This window comes from Schistocerca cancellata, chromosome 9 (assembly GCF_023864275.1).
Source record: "Schistocerca cancellata isolate TAMUIC-IGC-003103 chromosome 9, iqSchCanc2.1, whole genome shotgun sequence".
NCBI lineage: Eukaryota > Metazoa > Arthropoda > Insecta > Orthoptera > Acrididae > Schistocerca > Schistocerca cancellata.
In genome coordinates this window covers 63,341,832-63,367,264 of record NC_064634.1, presented here as the reverse complement: position 1 = coordinate 63,367,264, position 25,433 = coordinate 63,341,832, and the positions used below count along the sequence as shown (strand labels likewise).

At 37.3% G+C, this 25,433-nt stretch overlaps 1 protein-coding gene across 1 annotated transcript in view; it reads left to right on the top strand.

The window, feature by feature from the left end:
• The window catches only part of LOC126101082 (phenoloxidase 2-like), a 99,166-nt gene that overhangs the window by 54,265 nt on the left and 19,468 nt on the right, over positions 1–25,433 (top strand). Inside the window, exons 6-9 of the mRNA XM_049911760.1 lie at positions 6,217–6,367; positions 7,518–7,619; positions 18,197–18,361; positions 19,517–19,645. Of these exons, the coding sequence (XP_049767717.1) occupies positions 6,217–6,367; positions 7,518–7,619; positions 18,197–18,361; positions 19,517–19,645 (547 nt within the window). The remainder of the gene's footprint in view (positions 1–6,216; positions 6,368–7,517; positions 7,620–18,196; positions 18,362–19,516; positions 19,646–25,433) is intronic.

The window sequence follows — 25,433 nt, the reverse complement described above, 5'->3', positions numbered from 1 at the left end:
GGTACTGGGGTACACCTGAAGTTACTTCTACATCTGTCGATGACTGCCCATCTAAGATAACATGCTATGTTCTCCATACCAAAAAATCCACAATGTAGTCAAAGATTTTGCTTGATACCCCATATGATCATATTTTCAGTATTAGGTGTAGATGTGGTTCTGGGTCAAGTGATCTTTAAAAATCAAGAAATACTGCATCTACCTGACTGCTTTAATCCTTGGCTTTCAGGATATAATGTGAGAAAAGTGTGAAATGAGTTTCACATAGTTCATGTTGATGTTTCAGGCATCCATGCTAATTGGCATGAAAGAAGTCATTGTGTTTGAGATACCTCATTACATTTGAGCTAAGAATATGCTGCAGATAGCCACTGGGACCTGGAACTTTCCTCGGTTCTGCTTTTTCACCTATTTATCAATGCTACCAACACTAATATCTAAATTGCTGATCTTTGCAGTGCTGCAAGAATTACATTGTGGCAATACTCCTGGTTTTTCCTTTGTAAGGGAATATTTTAAAACAAAGTCCAGTATTTCTGTTTTTGTTTTGCTGCCCTCGGTTTCAGTTTGTCTCATCCATCTAACTTTGGTACACCTAAGAGCCCTTACATATAATCTGAACTTCTTTGAGGTTTTTGAGAGATCTTTTGATAATATTTTGTTACGGTGTATATATATATCTATCAAGTGCAAGCTCACCTATTCTTCTGAACATGGGCCACAGTTCTTTTATATGAGGCGGTCTGTTCCAAAACTTGCCTTATCCATGATAAGAAATTTTACAGGAGACACAAAAAACTAAAAACTTCTTAATGCCGACAGAAACTGAACTCTTTTCCAGGTAGGAATGCATAATTTTAATAAATAAAGTCATGATTAATTGGGAATATAATTATTCCCATGAGAAGTTGGTTATGTTGCTTTATATCCAGGATTAGACAAGTTTTGTTGCAGCACACTGCAAGTGCGTAGTTCATGTACTCAGGAATATACTTTTTTTGTGCATTTGTGATAGTGCTGATGCATTCAGTTTATACTCATTTATTAGATCTTAAAAAACACAGTTCATAGTAAACAATAATGATTCTACATAATTATTCATAGAGCAGCATTCAAATAACTAAGTCTGTCAAATACTCATGAGTTTCACAATATTCGTTGATTGTCTCTTCAGGGGAGTAATTTGTTTCTCCAGTATTGGACACTAACAAATTCTTTTAGAAAGCCAGTTCTTCATTTCTTCATTCAACTTCCACTCCAATCCAAAATGTTTTTGTAGCAAATGCTCTATGTCCTTAATCTTGGCTGGGTTCAAGGGCACTCCTGAGGACACAACTTGTGGAACATCCATATTCATCAAACGTTTACCTTTCTTCATCACAGACCTTCCTGAACCACAGTCTACATTGTAATTCTGTTCTCCTTGTACTGTCACATTTCCTTCAGACGTTTTACACAAGATGAACCGCTTTGCTGAAGAAAATTTGAAATGCCAGCTACTTGGTTTTTTCATCATATTGTAAGCAGCCTTCTTCCAGTCTCTCACTGTGCAATCCACACCCAATTTAGAAACCTGAGCATGCGATGTGAAAATATCTTCATACTCTTTTGGGTTGCAAATTACTGGCCTGGTCCTAATGTCCTCTATTTGTCCAAATACTCTGTCCGATGGCAGAAAGGAGTGTCCTGGAATGGGAAATATCAGTTCAATACGCTTCGCATTTGGGGGATTCACTTTTGAAAGAAAATAGCAGCACATCATTATCACTGTAGAGTTTCTATTCTGTCCTCCGCAGCCATCAGCACAAAGTCGCAAACTTGAGTAGTTCGATAACTCACATTTAGAAAGTCTGTCAAATATTACAGAGGATATCTCATTTGATCCCTTTTTGTATTCATGTTCCATCCACGTATATGTGAAAACATTTTGTACTGTCAGTTCAGTATGTGAATGGCCCATCACAACTGTAAAATTATAGGTGTATATCTGATGACTGTAGTAGGCAATTTGATCCAGTATTTTAGGATTAACCAGATTTTTCTGACAGTCAAATGACATTGTGAGCATATCATCCCTTTTTTATTGCAGCTTTGCGTAAAAAGCTTTCGCTTTTAACTTATGAATCCTAAACTGAATAATCATCGAATTCTTTTCTGACGTATCCTTTGCATGCTCAGTTTTTCCCTTAAGTTCAATGCACGTAGAACATGCATCTTTTACAGGTGAACCAAAACCGATGTTGTAACCTGTTGTGAAAATGTTGCGAAAGAACCATCGCTTCACTCTCATATCATGACAAACCTCTGCATTATACATGCTGTGTAACTTTGCAATGCTTAAGTTTCCAGGAAGGTATGTTCTTTGCAATGATTTTCCTTGGCAATAGTGACTTTCACAGCACTTAAAACGTTCAATAAAAGACTTTACAGATTGTCTCTTTGCATCGTACTATGGCCTGTCTCTAGCACCATCTCTTTTCTCTTTAGGCATTTCACTGGTTTGGTAGTGCTTTCTGGCAATTCTCTGAATTCTATCTTTACTGACATGTAAAATATTGAGAAATGTTTTTTGGCACATTTTTACTTGAAATTTATCGGTATTAGCAAGTTTAACAAAATACTCAATAGCAACACTCTTCCTACTGCTACCTTCTTTTGCGTGTCTGTCTCTTTTAGGCTTTTCTGCTCTCAGATATTTCAGTATAAAAGTGTCTTGCTCAATTTTGTTGGGAGAGCTGTAGAAGTTCTTATGGAACTGTTGAACATCTAACATCCTTAATTTCCTGCATTTGTACGTTGGTCCACTATGACTGCATTGTGGGTATTGTGGCGGTTCCATTGGCCCATGCCTGTAACAATAAAAACAATGGCCTTAAAATAGCTCCTGATGTAAATGGGACATGAACAGGACACTAATAATAAAAGCCCAACATGGGGTTTGATTAAATCAGAGGAATATAATGTTGTTACATTCCCGTTTTGCAGTGGCAGCTACTGTGTAAGAGCACAAGAGCATGTGAACACCCAAAGTTTTGACACCTTGTGGATGTAGTAGTTATTAAATTCTTTGAATACTGTTAAACGTAACACAGAGTTTACGTCAATGCCACTAGGTGGCAGCACATTACAACAGACGTTTGCAAGACGTATGTCCCCATTTGATCGAAATAAATCCCGCTAGATGACAGCACACTCCTCAAATATGCCAATAATTATTTGTACTACCATTATTACTACTATTATTATTCTCAGTGGTTGTAGCTGTATAAATTTGTTCAGACTGTCATCATAACTGTTACAGAAAATGCTATTTCACACTTTGAGCTTTACCTGAATCAAAAAATTTGTATGGAGTAAATGTTTGGGTGATCTACTACAGATGATAAATCTCTGAGAGTTTTGAAACTGCTCATCACCATAAATAAAAAAAAATTATCTGCGCAAACAATCTAGTGTATTACTAAAAATTTGTGAACACCTAAAATTTATTTTCAGCAGCCACCACCACCGTTTTGTTAACCTTTATACATTCACTGATCATTGACACCAGAGCCTAAACCAGTCGTGTAAACACACTGCACAGATTTGACGTCTTTCTTACCTTTTATATTTTTCCTTGGTTTTCTTCCATAAAGCAGGATCACTTTTACGGCATCTTGCTTTGCCTTTTGGAGCTGGATTAATTCTTTCTTCCACCGTAATCCTATTTTGTCACAAAACTGCACACGTCTTCAGACTTTACTGACGACAGCTGTAAAAATGTGCGAAAAATATCGCGCGTTTCCTTTGACTGGAATATGAAGAATTTCATTGGCTGGTAGGATAAGGCGACTATTGGAATGACACTTGGAGCAAATAAAGGCAAGTTTTGGAATGATGACCGATTTTTAGCTAATGATTTCTATGGTAAAGAACAACTTTTGAGTGAATATAGACTAATCAGTCAATGCGCCAGCTACTGAAGAAAATTGGAGTAGGCTTCACTCATTTCGTAAAAAAAATTGGATAAGACCAGTTTTGGAACAGACCGACTCATATGGTCTCTCCCAGAACTGAGTGTTTCAAGTTTCTTAATATGAAATTCTCAGTTCCCTACTGCCATCACATCTCCATTACCAATTTCTCATTTTTCATGTTCAGTTTTGTATACAGAGAACATTAGCCTCACTACAGAATATCTCACCAAAAACAAATTGGCACTAAATATGTGCAAGGCAATTCTCATGGAGTTTCTGCTAAATTATAAATCAAGACAAGTGGATACTGAGCCAGAATATTCAATTGAAACAACTGATAAACATAAATTCCTGTGTATTATAGTAGATGAACATCTTACATGGAAGGTGCATGTCAGCTATGTGTGTAAAAAAAAAAAATCTCCTGTAACTCCTACTTTCTAAAACACCTTTCTAGCACAATAGCGCCACCTGCCTTAAGACAAATCAATTTTGGAATCATACGCTCCAACCTACAATATGGTATCGAGATTTGGAGTGGAGCACCAATGGTATACATGGATAGGGTTTTCAGAGCCCAGAAAAGAGCAGTTAGGATAATAGCCAATATTAGTATATATCAGTCCTGTAGAGAATACTTCATTATGTATAACATCCAAAAGTGTACGCATTGTATGTTCTCAGGATTATACTGTTTGTGAAGGAAAATATGGAACATAGTATAATCAATAGTGAAGTCCATAATTATAATACAAGAAAAAGAGAGGATTACCACATAAAATTTAGTAATAAAAGAGCAACAGATCACAGTCCATTTTCTACTGAAAGACATTTTTATAACAGGCTGCCAAATAACATAAAGCTGTGTAACGATTCATGTTGAATGTTACTTAACCTAAGTTTCTTCTGCCTGGTCCATTGATGAATGAATGGGAAATTTTCATGCTTCACAAAATTTATTCACATTAATTGACATCCAAACTGCACACTCATCATGTAAACAAAACACGGACAGACTTCACTGAGTTCTTTGACTTCCAAAAGTAACTTCAAAAACTGACTGACAAAACAACAACTCAAGAACTAACTCGCAGCCTCACTGCATCGCCTTATTTAGAATTTTAACAATAAATTCCAAAATAAAGCATTATTAATTTTGTACAGTTTTGATGTTACATTTAAAATTTACAAAATGTAAACAAACTAATGTTACAGCCGAATAAGGTATAAAATACAATATTCAGTGACAATCTTTTATAGTAATATCTTTAGTTTTCCATAAGAAAATCGCTCTTAACTTTAATTACAATAATGTCTCTCATATTATTTTAGTTATGTAATTAATTACAGTTTAGGTTTGCTTACTAACATGTAATGGTAGTACAGAGCTTGTGCTTTATCCGAATAAATACATAGAATGTACAAATAAGGCCTCAAATTCTGGAAATTGGAAAACTGTGAGATGTAAACAATTGTAGTGTTAATTATAAATGTAATTACAGAGAATATTAATTACAGAGGAAGACATAAAAATAAATAACAAATGAAAATACATCGCTTGGTAATAACTTTTAAGCTGTTTCTCATGATAGTGAGATCTAAGCTTATTGGATTTTTAGATTACAATTTTGCTAATTATAAGCACTGATTTTTTATGCTAACATCTCTGCAGTTTCTAGTTATTTATTTTTAAGGACTTATTACTTCAATTTCTTTATTAGTTACTTAATTTAGTATACGTACATAATGTTATCAATGACAACAATCCACCAATAATTATGACAATGCACGTTCTTCCAGAACATTAAACATGCCTTCACAATGAATATCAAGTTTTTTATCAAATAGGACAGAATGATATATATAAAGACACACATACAAGGCCTTAGGAAGCACTGAATTGTCTCATAACTATCTGGATGCATATGAAAAAGGTGGTATCGGACATTTCATATGAGTCGTCGGGTAGGCTGTGCCGTTATAACTGTTAACTGGAAACATATTAAAGACAAAATTAAAGCAACTGTTAATTGCTAAATGTTTGTACTTCGTCAAGGATTTTTAATGAATGTTGGGTATAATTCACCTTTATTTCTAAACTCTTATTAATGTTCAAATGTTTATAAACAGACTATGTCCATGACTGTAAAAGTTATTATGGACAAATAAACCATTTATTTACTTATCATTCATCAGTAACTGAGAAACCTACAAAGGTTGCTTTTACTGCATTAAGACAAATATATTTCCTTTCTTACAGGTACAACTTTGAACGACTCAGCAACAAGCTTTCTCGTGTCAGGCGTCTACTGAACTGGCGTGAACCAGTGGAGGAGGGTTACTTCCCTAAACTTGACAATATTGTCTCCAGCAGAGTTTGGCCACCACGGCACTCATTTGCCAACTTACGGGTAGAAATTTGTTCTTATATTTATTACTGAGTATAGGCAGATATTTTACAGATGATACTTATGTTTGTTATGAGATGAAATTCCTCACTTGTAGAAGTACTGCATATTTTATAAAACATTATGTGTGGCTGCATGCTGAGAATTTTGTGATATGTAACTGCAGAATATAGTACATTAATTTTATGTAATAATGTTTGATTGTTTTCTCTTTCTCAGTCGTACATACACATAAGCAGATGCACGTAGACACGCACACACACACACACACACACACACACACACACACACACACACACACACACACACACTAAGATTCCAGACACTGAGTTTATTCAGTTACTAATCAGTAATTTGTAAATAACCTGTCTCTGTAGATGAAGTAACAAATGCACAGTAGTATGGCAGCATTTGAGTTAACTGGTGTAAATGTAGGCAGTGGAAATTTTCATCATCAGCATTTAGTTTAACAAGGAGAATCTAGCTGTTGTCCTAAATATCCTGGTCAGTGGACTGTGTATCAATATCTTCATTTAAATTGCAATTTGCACCATGGAGTCTCACAGACAAAGAGCATGTGGCACTATCAACTGTGTCTCTCTGTTAAAGGGAGAACTCAAGAAAGGATTCAATAAGTTGGACAGATTCTTAGTCTGATGTTCTGATTGTTGTTCTGGTTGTTAAAGAGCACAGGGGTTCAGCCTGTGATGTATCATGTAGAAATTTAAGGTGAGGAATGAGACATGACTTTGGGACTAAACGATGCCGATTTGTCTCTGTAGGACTAGGTTGGGTAAGGAGGTAGCTCGGTGGTATCTAGAGATCTTTGTGGAAGGAGAAGTTGCATCTGGTAAGTATTGCAATATGTAAATGGGTCAGATTTAGAATGGGATATAATATTAGGACTGATATAAATCATACACAATGAATTACTGTCAAATGAAGCACATAGTTGTTGAAGAAATTTCTTGGGTAGGATACTATGATGTTACTGAATTATATTGGTTAATTTATATTATACAAAATTCAATAACACTGGAGACAGAAGTTAAGAGGAAATTTAATTAATGAATTTTGCATTATATATTGTCTTAAATTTGTATCTTAAATTTGTACAGACAGAACAGCAATATAAAATGTTTTCTTTCTAAAGGATGTCAACCGAGAACTTGATCAAATTAAGTTTGATATCCTGGACTTGGAACGCTGGCGTGATCGATTCTATGAAGCCATTCATGGTGGTTCTGTTGTAAATGTAAGTAAGATAGTATTTTGACTGTTATTGTATGTTATAACTATTATTTATTACAGACAATGCTTTTCAGTGAACTTTATTTCTGGGCATGAATAAATAAATACCAAGTATTGATCAGTAAGAAGTAGCAAAGATGCTGAGTCGCGATAGGCACAACAAAAAGATGCACACAATTATAGCTTTCGACCATTAAGGCCTTTGTCAGCAGTAGACACATACACACACGCCGTGCACGCACACGTACGCACACACACACACACACACACACACACACACACACACACACACACACACACACTCAAACGCAAATGCAACTTGCACACACGTCTGCAGTCTCAGAGAGCTCTGGTATTGTTACATTCCATCCTGGTTTTTTCAGTAAGAAGTAGGGGAGAGCTGGGCAAAGTGGTCAAGCAATGTAGTCTCATAATTTAAACTGAGTAGCGATAGAAAGAGAAGCATAGTAATTGTTATAGTCTGCAAATATTGAAGTATAATATTGAATAGTTTAATTACCGTAGGGTCGAATTAAGTACTTTAAACAATTCTGTTTTCACAAAGTGGCAAAATGGCCACTTGACCAGACATGAGTGCACAAAGTGGCAATTTAGTTTTAAACTCAAAAATAAGGAATAAAAAATAATTTAACAAAGAACCCAGAGGGAGCACAGTTGGTCCTAAAAACACTGTTCTTCTGGCCTTGAATTTGAAAATTTTTCTTTGCAGTACTTGCACTCTCTGTCTTCATCATAGACATCAAAAAGAGCTCTTCTAGGATTGGGTTTCCTGCTCTTCACACTCTTCTCATTTATTGCCTTTCTTCTCTTCGACTGCTTTCCATTCTTTTTCTTCTCTTTCTTATTTTCCATTGGTAGGTCACTCTCCTAATTACATGCTGTGAGTATCGCCACAGAGCTCTTCTTTTTGGCACAGCTATTATGTTTTGCCCCTACACAAAGTGACCAGAAGTCACTGCTGAGATGGCCACTTTGCCCAAATTGATGCCATTGCACAAAAGCTATATAGTGTGACAGAAATTTCAGTAACTAAAGTAGAACTGTGGAGTCAAAATATTAGGCTTTCAACATAGTTTCATTAAAAAGACATTATTCACATTCCCTCTCCACAATAAAAACACAAATTGAAAACTTACCTTACATCAGGGTATTATAACTCTCAGGAATGTTGTAGTGAACAAGTTAGACTTCACGAGGTCACTGGGCCCTCCAGGGAGAATAAGCCAACTGCTTCTATTCTGTAGAAGAATTTCTGTTCCTGTAATTTGTAAAATGTGGTGGGTAAAAATTACTAACTCACATTTGTATATCTTCTTTTCTTTCTGTAAAAAAATAAAAAAAAAATAAAGTTGGAAGAACTGTTCCACATCATTTCAATCTATCATCCAAGGTGAATGTGTAACAAACTAATTTCTCCATGCAATGCCAGTGCCTTACAGATGTGAGGACCCCCTATGGCCACCTTGCCTGCCATGGCCACTCTGTTCAACTATCCCTTTTTTATGGCAGAAGTTCCATGTACCAAATGCCTCTAACAAGAAATAAAATATTTATTATAACTATATTATTTTTGAATCAGTAGTCTCTTACATGCATAAAAAAGCAGATTAACATGGGAATTATATACAACTGATATGGGGCCATTGTTTCTTGGAACAATGTCCCTGTCTTCACACCTTGTCAAATTAACTTTCGATGATAACCTCGATTGTTTTCATTAGGAACAGTCGATGGACGTAACTGCCCATTTGGTGATCTCGTATAGCAGATAACAGGCTTGTAATCAGCCAGAATACATCATCATAAAGTCATGCTACTGGACATCCTGCTGATGTCTGTGATGCTAATGGCATCATGCCAGGTGGATGTAAACAACTTGGTGTATTTCACTGTAGTTGTTTTAATTTCCTTCACGCCTCCTCTTAATTGCAGTTAACTTCTGAGCAGTTTTTGTAACATTGCACTAGCTTGTTCAGCCACTATGCATTGACATTCTCTGCCAGGAAATGACAACATGACAAAAATGGTCTCTACAGCCCTGGCACCAATCATCAGTCATTACTCAGGTCACAGTATTTGGTCCATTTGTTGCACAATCTTCATCATAGACATTTGTATCAGTACTTTTAAAGTTTCAACACAGCTGTGTATCCTTTACTTCACCCATTGTCTTAATCACATGAATTTGAGCAGCTGTAAATCCTTTTGCACACAAAAATCAAATTACAGTACACACTTAACAGATTCTGAGAGCAATTTTTGAAGCCATTGTTGTTTGCTTCCAGTCACAATTGCTGAATAAAAATAATGACTTCTGTGGCTTCATAAACAATCAATATTGTACCTGCAATTGTGCTACTTTATTTTGAACAGCTAATATTTTACCAAACAATGGAAACTCCAGGTAGGAATATCAACAATGTAGGAAAAGACAAGAGTGCTACTTACTGTAAAGAAGACACATCAAGTTGCAGAGAGGTACAATTGAAAGACACTCACATATAGGTTTTGGCCACAGCCTCTGTCAATACGAGGTGTGCTTGCTTGTGTGTGTATGTGTGTGTGTGTGTGTGTGTGTGTGTGTGTGTGTGTTTCACTGACGAAGGCTGACATGTCTTCTTTATGGTAAGTAGCTAATATTTTACTTATAAGCCTTAATGTTTCAAATACTCTGCATACTATTCCTAACTGACACACTCCAGCCATGATTGGATTTACCCAGATATGTGAAAAGTGAGTGCTTCTAGATTACTTGGTCTAAGTTAAATGTTGCTGGTCTCTAAGGAACATTCTCCCATTGGCCATCACTTTGTTGTTGTGGGAAATCAATGATTTTTGTGCAAAGTTCCATACTTGGATTTCAGCATTGCATTCCTGCCAGCTAGGACTTTGCCATAACAACCAGTTTTTGCCACACATCCTTGCTACTTTATTCAGTCATGCTTCTATCAGAAGCATTAATAAGGATAATATGTGCTGCACACTCCAGAGCCTCTTGTAGTCATATTTTTAAACAGTTAGGCAGACCGGTAAATGCCTCACAGCACATTTACTCACTTATCAAGTTAATGCCAACAATCAGTCATAGGTTGAAAACAACAGCTACATTCATTAGTATAAGAAGAAGAATAAATGATTCACACTATCCATTAGTCAGTCTTTGTGTATTACAGAAATATGTGAACAACTGCTATTATCAGCCTGAAGGTTGATTTGAGCACGACAGTGCCCTTACCTTCCTGTGACATTTGATAATCTCACTTATGTATCCAGTTATAGCAGTTGTAGGATGAGCCACTGCTTCAGGTGGACTCTGAACCTTGTTTCACCTTCACATTAACAACTCATTGTCGGAAGTAAAAGAAGTGCAAGTTATAGAAAAAATTCTAGGACCAACTGTGGATTGAAAATAAGTATAAATAACTGTATGAAAAAAAACAGTATAATCATGTAAATGGTCAGCATATCACCATATTTCGTATTTTTCACTGGTATAGGGTGTCATGGTGTTAAACAGTCTCATTCTACACCATACAGGAAGACTGCAATGTAAATTCTTCTCAGTACTTTTTATGAGTTTCTCCCTTTCGGTCACAGCCTTTTAACCTTTCAAATACATTATGCTGGTCAGATGAGAATGACAATAACAGCAGTTTCAAAGACCTAAATTAATTCCGCCTGCCAGTGCAAGCTTGGATGTATCTTTGGAATATGCTTGACATAACAGATTGCTGATTTTGTTTTTAGTGTCTCCATGAATTCGCTTCGAATTCTAATTTTTGTCAGTAGAGAGTGCAAAAAGTTCACAGTGAGATTTGTGAATAGGAGTATCAGGTACCCCAGGAGAGTTTTGTTCAGAGGATTATCTGTAGCTGCATTAAATTCAAAGAACAATGTCTGGTCACAATGGCCAGAGACAGTGGTCATGTGTGTGTGAGTTGTGCTTATGTGAAAATGTGTGTGTGTGTTTTCTACTTCAGAAGAAAGCCTTTTGGCTGGAAGCTTACATATATAGCAGACCTCTCTGCAACCCAACATCTTCTCTATAGGGTGAATAACAGTCTGTCCTTTTCATAATATTATTGTTATTCTATCCTGGACTTTCCATTGTTTAAACTCAAAGAACACATATTTAGGAATGCTTTTCACAGGAAGACATTGAAACTGAGCAGACCTAACTTCTGAATTTTTCCTTTCAGCAGCCACAAATGTAAAGAGTGCAAGAGTTGCACACACATCACAGACCCTCGTCGATAATATATTCTCAAACATAGATTCCAGTGAAGTGGAGGTAAATAACACTGACCTTGGTTTATTAAAAAGCACACAAACCTTGGATAACTACAGGCATTAGGACTTCCAGTGTAACCATGAAAAGACTGAACCAAGAAATTAAAACTTGCTCAGATCCACAGTTTGTAGAATATGTAAAAACATGCAGAAAAATATACTGAAAGGCAATAGCAAAGGCAAAGTTGCTATATAATGACAATTTAATCAGTAACTCAGACAACAAACCACAAACTGTATGGGACATTGTAAGGAATGAAACTACTACCTTAGGAGAAGAGGAAGAAATAATACTCAAAAGCAGTGAAAATTGCAATATAGAAAAGAAGGAAATGGCAAACTATATTAATAAATATTTTTTAAATGTACCACATTCATTAAACTTAAACTTCATAAAACAAAAAGTAATACATGCTCCAAGGGTTGCCTGCAGCATGAATATTCCTTCAACAAATGAACAGGAAGTAATTAGAGTGAACAGTGAATAGTGTTTTATTCATCTCATAACATACAATTTCTAATCATATGATTAGTGTACAGGAGACACGTCAAAAAAATGGATAACACAACTTAGGTGTAATTGGTACAAAGAATTTTAACATTAATATGAACTTTTATTTTTATTTCCTCCCTTTTGTGAAAGACAGCTACATTGACTATATGTAAATTTATCCTGCTCAAATGTTCAGTTCACCCTTCATGAACTCCTCAACAGTGTAGTAGCAGCGTTTGACAAGTATATCATATAGCTTTGTTTTCAGTGTCTCTACATTCATACTCAGAACATTCTTTCCTTTTAGCTTGTTAGAACTTTCATTGCCATATACTGAGGAGACTGCACATATAGGTTTATGCGATGAGTGGGAAGCATAAAATTGTCTTTGTTTCTGGTGTTATACGTGTGATTCAAACAGTTTTTCTCGAATAACTCTAAATTGCTGTGTAGAAAGATGATAATATCATAGATGTATAAGGAGGGAGCTGTTAATAACTGTTGTTTTTCAAATAGTGGGCAACATGATGTCTTTGGATGGGCAGTACACATGTTCCATATTATTCTTTTCTGTAACTTTAGTATGCGCAATATATTGCTTGAATTTCCCCCAAAAATAATACCATACCTTACAACTGATTAAAAGTAGCTGTGATATGCAATTTTCCTTGTATTCATGTCTTTTGCACCAGATAATATTTGAATAGCAAATGCAAAGCTACAAACTTTGCTTAACAGGTAGTCAACATGTTTATTCCAATTTAAATTTTTATCTAGGTTTAACCCTAAAAACTTCACAGAATCCACTTCTTCTATATCCTGATTTTTATGAGTTATTTTAATTTCTTGGGGCTTTGACTGTTTTGTTCTGAATTGGACCATGTGGGTTTTGAGGATGTGCAATCTTAATACATTCAGTTGGAACCATGTTTCTAGTTTGTTCATTGTGTTTATTATGTAGAGAGGGATGTTTTCTGGCTCCTGGTTTTCAATTGTATGATGTGTCATCTGCAAATAAAATCGATGGAGCATTTATATTGTTCTGTAAATCATTAACATAGAACAAAAACAAAATAGGTCCTAGAATCGAGCCTTAAGAGACACCTTGGGCTACTGTTTTCCATTTTGAATAGTAATTTGCTGTATTTGATGAGACAATCACTCTTTGTTTCCTATTTGATAAGTATGAAGTAAGCCAATTTAGAACATTACCCTTGATCCCATACTTGTCAGGCTTATAGATGATCTTGTCGATAAACTTGTTAATTGCATCAATAGTACTTTTGCCACGCTGGAAACCAAATTGGTTTCCCGTAATAATATCACATTTCTCCATAAAATTTCGAATCTGCATAGCAGCGGCATTTTCAAAGATTTTTGGTAGGACTGGAAGGAGGGAGATGGGACAATAATTCCCCATATCCTCTCATGACCCTTTTTTGAGCAACAGTTTTACTTCTGCATACTTCAGCACCTCTGGGAAGCTTCCTTGTTCAAAGGATTGGTTTATTATTTTAGATAGTGGGTATCCTATTATTTTACACACAAATTTAAGGACTTTTGCTGGTATTCCATCCCAACCTGCAGAATTTTTGTTTTTTAGTTTTAATATAATTTTTTCTACATCTATTGTTGAAACTGTTTTGAATTTTGCGAGGTCTTCAGAATTATGATGTAGTCCAAAGGGACATACATTGTTCTCATAAGCTGCAACATTAACCTCTGGTTTCACTACATTGATGAAGAACTCATTGCAGCATTCTGAAATTTGAGCCGGATTTACAATGATCTCATCTTCAAGTTTAATTGTATTAATTCCATGTCTAGAGGCTTTGATACCTGATTTGTATTTTACAACTGACCACACTGCCTTTGATTTATTCTCATGTTTTAAGATGAATTTATTATTTGTCATTTGCTTGCTGCTTTGACAACTTTCTTAAATGTACTTTTGTATCGTTTAACATATTCAATAAATTCAATTTTTTTATTATGTCTTAGTTCCTTATGTAGCTGCCTTTTCTTAACACTGGAGATTTTTATACCTTTAGTGATCCATTTTAATTTTCTCATTTTATTAAAATAAGCTTTTTGTGGAAACATTTCATTGAAAACACTTAAAAAATCCCTTAGAAATGCTTCAAAATTTGCTGTGCATGAAATAATTTTATTAAAGTGCCATTCTGTCTCCTTCAGCTTATCATGGAATAGAGTCAAAGTTTCTTGGTTGAAGATCCTTTTTACATAAGCGTTTTTTTAAGGGACTTCTCTACCTGCTCTGGGTAGCTCAATGAATAATGCTGAATGATCAGAAATTCCTAGATCTAGACAAAATTTATGAGTATATCCATCTTCAAATACGTAATTTGTTAAAATATTGTCAATGCATGTAGCTGACTGAGCATTTTCTCTTGTAGATTCAGAAAAATTAGAAGCTTAAAACCAAAAATGGCAGCAGGTGTTGATGAAATACCAGTTTCAATCATAATAAGGACTGCAGTGCAGATTGCAAAACCTTTAGCACATATTGCAAATTTATCCTTTAGTGAAGGTGTGTTTCCTCAGCGACTGAAGATCTCAAAAGTGAGGCCACTATTTAAAAATCGAGACAGACATAAAATAGGAAACTACCATCCCATATCACTTCTTCCTCCTTCCTCCAAAATATTAGAGAAACTGATGAAATTGAGAGTCACTAGTTACCTAGACAATAATTAACTTTGGAATAGTAAACAACGTGGTTTTCGTGCAAAATGAAGCACAGAAACTGCAGTCATAGACTGCACCCAAGAAATAATTACACATTTGGAGAAAAACAAAAGTGTAGTAGGAAGCAATTTAGATCTATCTAAAGCCTTCGATGCAGTCTGCCATGAAATCCTCCTTGATAAGCTGGAAGCAGTAGGTATTAGAGGAAGAGTTAAAATGTGGTTTGAGTCATATCTCAAAAACACATCTCAGATTGTAGAGCTCACCACTGTAAATTCAAATCAAAAAATAAGGTTTGTTTCAGAAGCAAAAGAAGTTCCTTTAAGAGTACCCCAGGGCAGCATCTTAGGGCCACTACTCTTTCTCATATATGTCAATGGTTTACAGTTACAATATGATACAGCCAAAATTGTACTATATGCAGATGACACAAGTCTGATAGTGAGCGACTTTAAAAACTCGTTATAGTCACCTACTGACAAAATCCTAAAAAGTATTGAGACTTGGTTCAGTGCAAATAAACTTACACTCAATGCAAAGAAAACAAATTACATACAGTTTGGTAAAATGATTCAGGATGAAGACATTAATCTAGAACTGGGTGACAGATTAATAGAGAGAGTGCACTTTGCAAAAGTGTTAGGAATGCATATAGATGAAGCTATGAAACAATTACCCACAGTCTGACACAAGCTCACTGCAGACCTCTTTTCAAAAAATTAGGAATACTTACTCTGCCATCAGTCTATATATGTAAATGTGCACTCTTAACCAAAGCTAATCTAAGCAATCTCCACACAAATGCAGACTATCACAACTATAACGCAAGGAACAAGAATGATCTCCACATAGAACAAGTAAGGAGAACACGAACTCAGAAGCATGTAAGCCACATGGGCATTAAGCTGTATAATGCACTACCTCAGTACATTAAAGATTTAAAGGACAATACAAATTTTAAATTGGAACTTAGAAAATTTTTAATTGATAAATGTTGCTACTCAATGAATGAATATCTTGAAAACCAAGAAAATGACTTTACAAACTAACCTCCAAAATTTTCTATCTTCGTTTGTTTCAGCTTTTATTATACTTTACCACCTATAGCACTAGTTATATGCTGTTACTGAGATACAAATTACTATAAACCATTTATGTGGGAAGAAACTGTAAGTTTACTGTTATTTATTATAGACAATTTCATTTTGAACATTCTATATTTTAATTTCTGTGTATGACAATTCCAATTGTAGACAATTTCATTTTTTATATGCTATATTGTTAATTTCTATGTATGACAAGTCCAATATTGTTTGTATGATGACACGGATGCTAAATAAATAAGACATTTAGAGACAAATTGGTCCCCCTTGTATGCTGCACCTTTGTAATTGCCAATTTCAAATAAAATGCAAAATAAATTTGTTCTAAATGGTTCCAAACAATTAAAAATTGGTGCCTAAATTTACTATAAGTGCAAAACTGAGCAAATTACTTAAGATAAAGCAGAAACAGTATATTTCATTGATACTAAAACTAGGAAAGTGCTCAGTACTGTATAATACACATGTTGTATTTTCTATTTATTTCAAAACTAGGAGCAAATGTGGATTTAACTTCATTAATATATGATATAACAGTAAAGATGCTACCTGGGGAAGATAAAAATGTTTTGTTATGAAGGTTACAGTCTTATGATTGGAAGCAGCAAATTCTTGTACTTTTTTAAAAAATTATTATACTATGCAGTCTTTAAATTAAGAATAGAATAGAATAGAATAGAATATTTTTATTAGCCTTTCAGTGTTTTTCATACAGTTGACTTTGTCAAAGTTTACAGAGGGTTTTAGTTTCAGAATGATATTCAAGTAGTTACAGAAAGGGGAGAAAAGGAACTAAAGACCTTTTCTTCAGCATTATGTAAAACAATGTTTTATACAGTAATTAAATACACACATAAGAAAAGAATCACAGTAAATAACTAGCTTATATAATATCAAAACATTTTCTTCATAACTTAGGTAAAACATATATTTTGATGATTAGTTTCTAAGAATTCTTCAGTTGTATAGAGTTCATTGTTTTTTAGCCAGGTTTGCAATGTATTCTTATATTTATTTAGTGGTACTGTACGAGCTGAGCATTGTAACTTATTGAAAAATTTTATGCTTAAATACTTATAGTTATTATGGACTACAGCAAGTCTTGTGGAAGGCAAGTCCAGCAGGTGACTGTTTCTTGTACTGTGTGCATGCACATCACATCTCATGATCAATTTTTTCAGATTTTCTCTGGCATATATTAAACTGTTATATATGTACATGCTTGGCACAGTCATTACGCCAAGAGATTTAAAATAATTTCTGCAGGACTCTCTGGGTGCTAACTCTTCCATGCAACTGATTGCTTTCTTCTGCCATCTGAAAATACATTCAGCCCCTGGGGAGTTACCCCAAAGCAATATTCCATATTGCAGTTGGGAATGAAAAAAAGCATAGTACGAGTGGAGTAGCAATTGCTTGCTCACACTGTTTCTTAATTTATGCAATAAGAAAAGTACTCATGCTAGTTTACTACATAGAAAATTGGTGTGTCCTTCCCATAAGAGCTTTTGGTCTATGATTAGTCCAAGTAATTTCACTGTTTTGTTTTCATTTTTAGTTACTTTGAGATTAATTATTATTTCTTCTGTTTTTGTTTGATTTATGCACAGATGGTTAGCCTGACACCAGTAATTAGCCATTTGCATCATTTCTCTATTTTTGTCCCGTACACTCTGTAAGTCCTCTCCTGCACTTATTAAAGTCATATCGTCAGCATATAGTATGTTCTTACACGGTATGTAATTCAAGAAGTCATTAACATAGACAATGAACAGATGTGTTCTTCAGCCCCCATCACATATTATGTATGATTCCAAAGGTAGTGGCAGATTCTAAGAAAAAGTGGATGTAAATTTATCCTGGATCCTAATAAAAATAGCATAATTGCTTTCAGTTACTGTTACTGTGAATACTAATCTGTAGTTGTCACTTTTTTCTTAAAAATAATTTTTGTTGTCTTTTTAGGTAAGGAAAGAAATTGTTGATCTTACGGAAACAGAAGGAATTGACATTCTTGGTAACATGATGGAGGCAAGCTCACTGTCCATAAACGCTAACTTGTACGGTGATCTGCATAACCTTGGTCATGTTATGATGGGTTTCTGCCATGATCCTGATGCAAGACATCTGGTAAGTGTAATGAATGTAGCTGAAGGAATGTGACACATGGAAATAGAACATACAACAAATGTCAATCAGTATGCACTAAAAGTAAAATAAAATTAATTTATAATTTCTCAGAACCTTTCATCTTCACATTTTTATACAGTGTTCATGTAGTGCATGTAGAGCTCAGTTGGCAGAAATAGGGTTCTGTATTAGGGTGGAAAAGTGAAACAAGAGTTAAAACACATTCTGTAGCAGTGATGACACCTGTAATGGCAGTATCGAGATAAGTTAAAAAAGGAAGAGTAATAATTACTGACATATAGACAAGTGCACATCCTGTCAGCTGTGATTAAACATAACTATGCTAATCTGACATAAAGGTAATCCAATAAACTTAGTTCATCTCCAAATTTGTCTAATTGAAGTATGGAAATGAGGAAAATGAGTCCGTATGATATCTGTCTTTCCTCAAAAGTGAGAGATAGTACCTGTGAACAGCTTTTTGAGTTATTGAAAGTGTGAAACGTTACTTAACAATAACAAAATATGAGGCATGTAGTGACAGAGATAACTTGGGGGCAAATACTACATCATGCTTTGAAACTATCTTTTTAGCACGGAAAGGAATTTTACTACTTTCTCAGAACTTTCAGAGTGATCTTCAAATGTATAAAGCATTTTTATTTATTGAATTACAATTACATGAATTAGTAACAAGCAAGCTTTCCAATTTAATAAAATATCTCTATCAACCACAAGAGCTTTTTCTCACAGAAATGTTGCCATTATTTTTGCAACTGCCAACATAAAATTTTAATATCTGCCAATATGGAGGCAAATGCATTTTCTATTAATAGAAGTGCTATGTTTAGAAAAATTACTCCTTCAGTCTGATTGATACTATGAACACCAGCATTAACATGTTTGTATGCTTCATGGCACTATTTAACATAAGAATTTGAATATTTTGTGACTATACTTATACCCCAATAGTTGTAAAATATCAGATAATAGCATAGCAACACTTTGTTGTTAATAGTAATATTGAAATGTATTCTGTCAGTCATTGTTTTGTACTCAGAGGTTTTGAATATAACTTCCCATTTTCATTTTCTAATTTATATTTTTCTTATTAAGAAGTTACTATTTCCTGAAATCATTTTACTTTTGTTGCAGGAAACATTTGGTGTTGTTGCTGATCCAGCAACAAGTATGAGGGATCCTATTTTCTACCGATGGCATGCTTTTGTAGATGGAGTCTTCCAGGCACATAAGAGTGTTCTGCCAAGATACAGTGTCCAGCAGGTACTGTTGAACATCTTTAATATTCATATATTCAAAGTTTTTTTCCATATGTTAGTAATTTATAGTAGCATCTGCTTTCAACATTCAGTTAGTATTAGTTCTGACAGTTGAATTCTCTCAAACTTGATGGGCTCATTATTGAAACACAGGTACCTTACTACAAAACTTGGTAAGTGTGTACAACAAAGAGAAATGTTCATTCTATGAAACAAATGTCATTTACAACAAAATACCCAAAATACTGTGGACATCTGAAAATCATCAGACTTGTGCAAAAAGGTTTACAACATATCAGAATGAACTTTTTCAACTCCCTCCCATAAGACATCAAAATGTTCATAAATGTAATGCCATTGTTTAAGAAGGAAATGACAAAACCTTCTTGTATGTCATTTATTCACTTGCTATATATTTAACTTAATGCATGATCCACTCACATTAATGTGACCACCAGCTATTTTCTACATCAGTGTGCAATAACCAATCACAGGAGGCAGGTGGAAGCACTAGCAGTGGAGGCCATATAAAGCATGTTATGGGATGCTAAAAAAAGTGCAGTCTTTGTCGTATTATGGAAACAGAGTGATTTATCTGACGTCCAAAGGGCAGATCATTGGCATTCAGGACAAAGGTGGAAGCATTTTCGAAACAACTAAGTTTGTAAACTGTTCATGTGCTACCTTGGTTAAAGTGTACTGTACATGGCAAAATGGTATTATCCACAACAGAACCCACGGTAACTACGATGCACCATGGGCCATAGATGACATGTGAGCTATGGCTGCATAGATGTGTATGGGCAAATAGATGTACAGTGTTGACCAACTGACCACCCAAATGAACCAGTGGGCTACCAGCCATGTCTCCTCAGTGATTGTTCAGTGAATGTCTCCACGTATTGGCCTCTGCAGCAGGTTCACGATTATGCACCCATGCTGACTGCTGTTTATCAATAAAGGCTAGAATTTGCACGCCAATACCAGAACTGGACTTCCACTGAGTGGTGGTGTTTTCAGACAAATTACATTATATGCTCCACTGGACTGAAAGCAAACACCCTGCAATAATCGTTGGAAGAGATGAGTTGGGAGCATTACGGTCTGGGAAATGCGTTTGTGACATTTTCTAGGGCACAAAAAATCAAAACAAGTATCCATCTATCCTCGCAGTTTATTTATCCTCGGTACAGTGACACCTACCAGCAGGACAATGCAGCATGTAACAGCTTGCAGTGTACGTGCATGGTTTCAAGAGCACCAGGATGAGTTTCCCATACTCCACTGGCCACCAAACTCCCTGGATTTAAACGTAGTCCCAAGTCTATGGGACCACCTTGATCAGGCTGTTTGTGCCATGGATCTGCAACCAACAAATCTAGAGCAGGTGGCCAGGGCACTGGAGTCAACATGACTCCACATCCCTGTCTATACTTTCCAGAACCTCATTGACTCTCTTCGAACATGTCTTGCATTGATACATGCTGCAAAAGATGGTTATTCAGGCTTCTGGCAGGTGGTCCCATTAATGTGACAGAATCAAACAACGGAATGTCCAGGATGGAATGTAACAATATTAGAGAAGGAATGCTGCTACTCACAATATAGCAGAGATGCTGAGTCACAATAGGCACAGCAAAAAGATTCACACAATTATAGCTTTCGGCCATTAATGCCTTTGTCAAAAATGACAGACATATACAATAACACACACACACACACACACACAATTACACACATATACAATAACACACACACACACACACACACACACACACACACACACACACACACTCACGCAAATGCAACTCTCACACACAACTGCAGTCTCAGACAACTGAAACTATACTGCAAGCAGCAGCACCACTGCATGATAGGAGTGGCGACTGGGTGAGAGAAAGGATGAGGCTGGAGTGGGGAGGGAGAGGGATAGTACGGTGGGGGTGGCGGACAGTGAAGTGCTGCAGTTTAAACAGAAGGCCACGGAGAGGTGGAGAAGGGGGAGGGGGGTGCGGAAAGGAGAGAGATAAAATGAAATAAAAAGACTGGGTGTGGTGCTGAAATGACAGCTGTGTGACATTGGAATGGGAATAGGGAGGGGGCTGGATGTGTGAGGACAGTGACTAAGTTTAAGACCAGGAGAGTTACGGGAACATAAGATGTATTGCAGGGAAAGTTTCCACCTGCACAATTCAGATAGGATGGTGTTGGTAGGAAGGATCCATTTGGCACAGGCTGTGAAGCAGTCATTGAAATGAAGGATATCATGTTTGGCAGCATGTTCAGAAACAGGGTGGTCCAATTGTTTCTTGGCTACAGTTTGTTGGTGGCCATTCATGCAGACAGACAGCTTGTTGGTTGTCATGTCTACATAGAATGCAGCACAGGGGTTGCAGCTTAGCTTGTAAATCACGTGACTGGTTTCACAGTTAGCTCTGCCTTTGATGGGATAAGTGATGTTAGTGATTGGACTGGAGTAGGAGGTGGTAGGAGGATGTATGGGACAGGTCTTGCATCGAGGTCTGTTACAGGGGTATGAGCCATGAGGTAAGGTATTGGGTGTGGGGTTTGTGTAATGATGGACGAGTATATTTTGTAGTTTCGGTGGATGGCAGAATGCCACTGTAGGAGAAGTGGGAAAGATAGTGAGCGGGATATTTCTCATTTCAGGGCACAACAAGAGGTAATTGAAACCGTGGCAGAGAATTTAATTCAGTTGCTCCAGTCCTGTGTCGTACTGAGTTATGATGGGAATGCTCCTCTGTGGCTGGAATGTGGGACTTTGGGAGGTGATGGGTGACTGGAAAGATAAGGCATGGCCAATTTGTTTTTGTACAAGGTTGGGAGGATAATTACAGTGAGTGAAGGCTTCAGTGAGGCCCTCGGTATATTTCAGGAGGGACTGCTCATCACTGCAGATGTGATAACCACAGTTGGCTAGACTGTATGGAAGGGACTTCTTGGTATGGAATGGGTGGCAGCTGTCGAAGTGGAGGTATTGCTGGTGGTTAGTAGGTTTGATATAGATGGAGGTACTGATGTAGCCATCTCTGAGGTGGATGTCAACATCTAGGAAGGTGGCTTGTTGGATTGAGTAAGAGCAGGTGAAGCAAATGGGAGAGACGTTTTTGAGGTTCTGGAGTAATGTGGATAGGATGTCCTGACCTTTGCTCCAGATAGCAAAGACGTCATCAATGAATCTGAACCAGGTGAGGGGTTTAGGGTTCTGGGTTTTTAGGGAAGATTCCTCTAGATGGCCCGGGAATAGGTTGTCGTAGGATGGAGCGATGCAGTTGCCCATAGCCATACCCCGGATTTGTTTGTAGGTAATGCCTTCAAAAGAGAAGTAAGTGGGTGAGGATATAGTTGGTCATGGCGACTAGGAAAGAGGTTGTTGGTTTGGAATCCATAGGGCGTTTGGAAAGGTGGCGTTCAATAGCATGAAGGCCATGGGCATTAGGAATGTTAGTGTACAGGGAGGTGGCATCAGTAGTGACGAGCAGGACACCATGTGGTAAAGGGACAGGAAGTGTGGAGATTCAGTGGAGAAAATGGTTGGTATCTTTTATATAGAAGGGTAGGTTCTGGGTAAAAGGTTGAAGGTGTTGGTCTACAAGAGCAGAGATTCTCTCCGTGGGGGCACAGTAACCGGCCACAATGGGGCATCCTGTGTGGTTTGGTTTATAGACTTTAGGAAGCATATAGAAGGTAGAAGTGTGGGGAGTGGTAGGGGTGAGTTGGGAGATGTACTCCGGAGAGAGCTTCTGGGATGGGAACACTTTTTGACACCAACCCAACCAGTCAGACTCAACCTAAGATCAATATAGAACCTTGCCTAACTTAGTTCACTCATCCATCCAACCGTGATCCACCACCACTGCCCCCAAACCACCCCCCGTTAAGTTTCCAGATTTTTTTAACCTTGAACCTTTCCTCACCATTCTTCTCCAAATCCCTCAACATGCAAACTAAACTTACATCCACAGAAAGAACTGCAGTCCATCATTTAAAAACTGATCCTTACCTTATAATCCTACCTAACACTGTTGTCTTGAACTGCAAGGATTACCTGGTGGAAGGACTCGGTCAGCTGTCAGATACTTCCACCTACAAACCTTGCTACAGTGACCCCATTCCAGTAATCCACCAGGATCTCCAGTCACTACTCAGATCCTTAGGCCCATCCCAGAACAAATCCGGGGTACGGCTACGGGCAACTGCATCACACCATCCTAGGACAACCTATTCCTGGGCCATCTGGAGGAATCCTTCCTAAAAACCCACAATCCTAAACCCCTCACCTGGTTCAGATTCATTGATGACATCTTTGCTGTCTGGAGCAAAGGTCAGGACACCCTATCCACATTACACCAGAACCTCAAAAACTTCTCCCCCATTTGCTTCACCTGGTCTTACTCAATCCAACAAGCCATCTTCCTAAATGTCGACCTCCACCTCAGAGATGGCTACATCAGTACTTCCATCAATATCAAACCTACTCACCACCAGCTATATCTCCACTTCGACACCTGTCACCCATTCCTTACCAAGAAATCCCTTCCGTACAGCCTAGCCACCTGTGGTCATCACATCTGCAGTGATGAGCAGTCCCTCTCAGAATATACCGAGGGTCTCACTGAAGCCTTCACTCACTGTAATTATCCTCTCAACCTTGTACAAAAACATATTGGCTATGCCTTATCTTTCCAGTCTCCTACGACCTCCCAAAGTCCCACAGTTCGGTCACAGAGGAGCAATCCCCTCGTAACTCAGTACCACCCAGTACTGGAGCAACTGAATTACATTCTCTGCCAGGGTTTCGATTACCTCTCATCGTGCCCTGAAATGAGAAATGTCCTACCCACTATCCTTCCCCCATCTGCAGTGGTCCTACTGTGGTAGTCCACCTTCCACTGAACCTACGCAATATACTTGTCCATCCTTACACAACCCCTGCTCCTAATGCCTTACCTCATGGTTCATACCCTTGTAATAGACCTAGATGCCAGATCTCTCCCATACATCCTCCTACCACCACCTACTCCAGTCCAGTCAGTAACATCTCTTATCCCATCAATGGCAGGGCTACCTGTGAAGACCGTCATGTGATTTACAAGCTAAGCTGCAACTGCTGTGCTGCATTATGTGTAGGCATGACAACCAACAAGCTGTCTGTCTGCATGAATGGCCACCAACAAACTATGACCAAGAAACAATTGGACCACCCTGTTGCTGAACATGCTGCCAAACATGATATCCTTCATTTCAATGACTGCTTCACAGCCTGTGCCATATGATCCTTCCCACCAACACCAGCATTTCTGAATTGCAAAGGTGGGAGCTTTTCCTGCAATATGTCATATGTTCCCATAACTCTCCTGGCCTCAACCTTCATTAGTCATTGTCCTCCCCATCCAGGCCCTCACTGTTCCCATTCCAGCACTACACAGCTGTCGTTTCACCACCACACCCAGTCTTTTTATTTCTTTTTATCCCTCTCCTTTCTGCTACTCCCCCCCCCCCCCCCTCGTCTAAACTGCATCACATCTCTGTCCACCACATCCACCATACTATCCCTCCCCCTCCCCACCCCAGCCTCCTCCATACACCCACCCAGTTGCCACTCCCATCATGCACTGGTGCTGCTGCTTGCAGGTGTGGTTTCAGTTGCCTGAGACTGCAGACGTGTGAGCGAGTTGCATTTGTGTGAGTGTATGAGTGTGTGTGTGTGTGTGTGTGTGTGTGTGTGTGTGTGTGTGTGTGTGTCTGTGTCTGTGTCTGTGTCTGTGTCT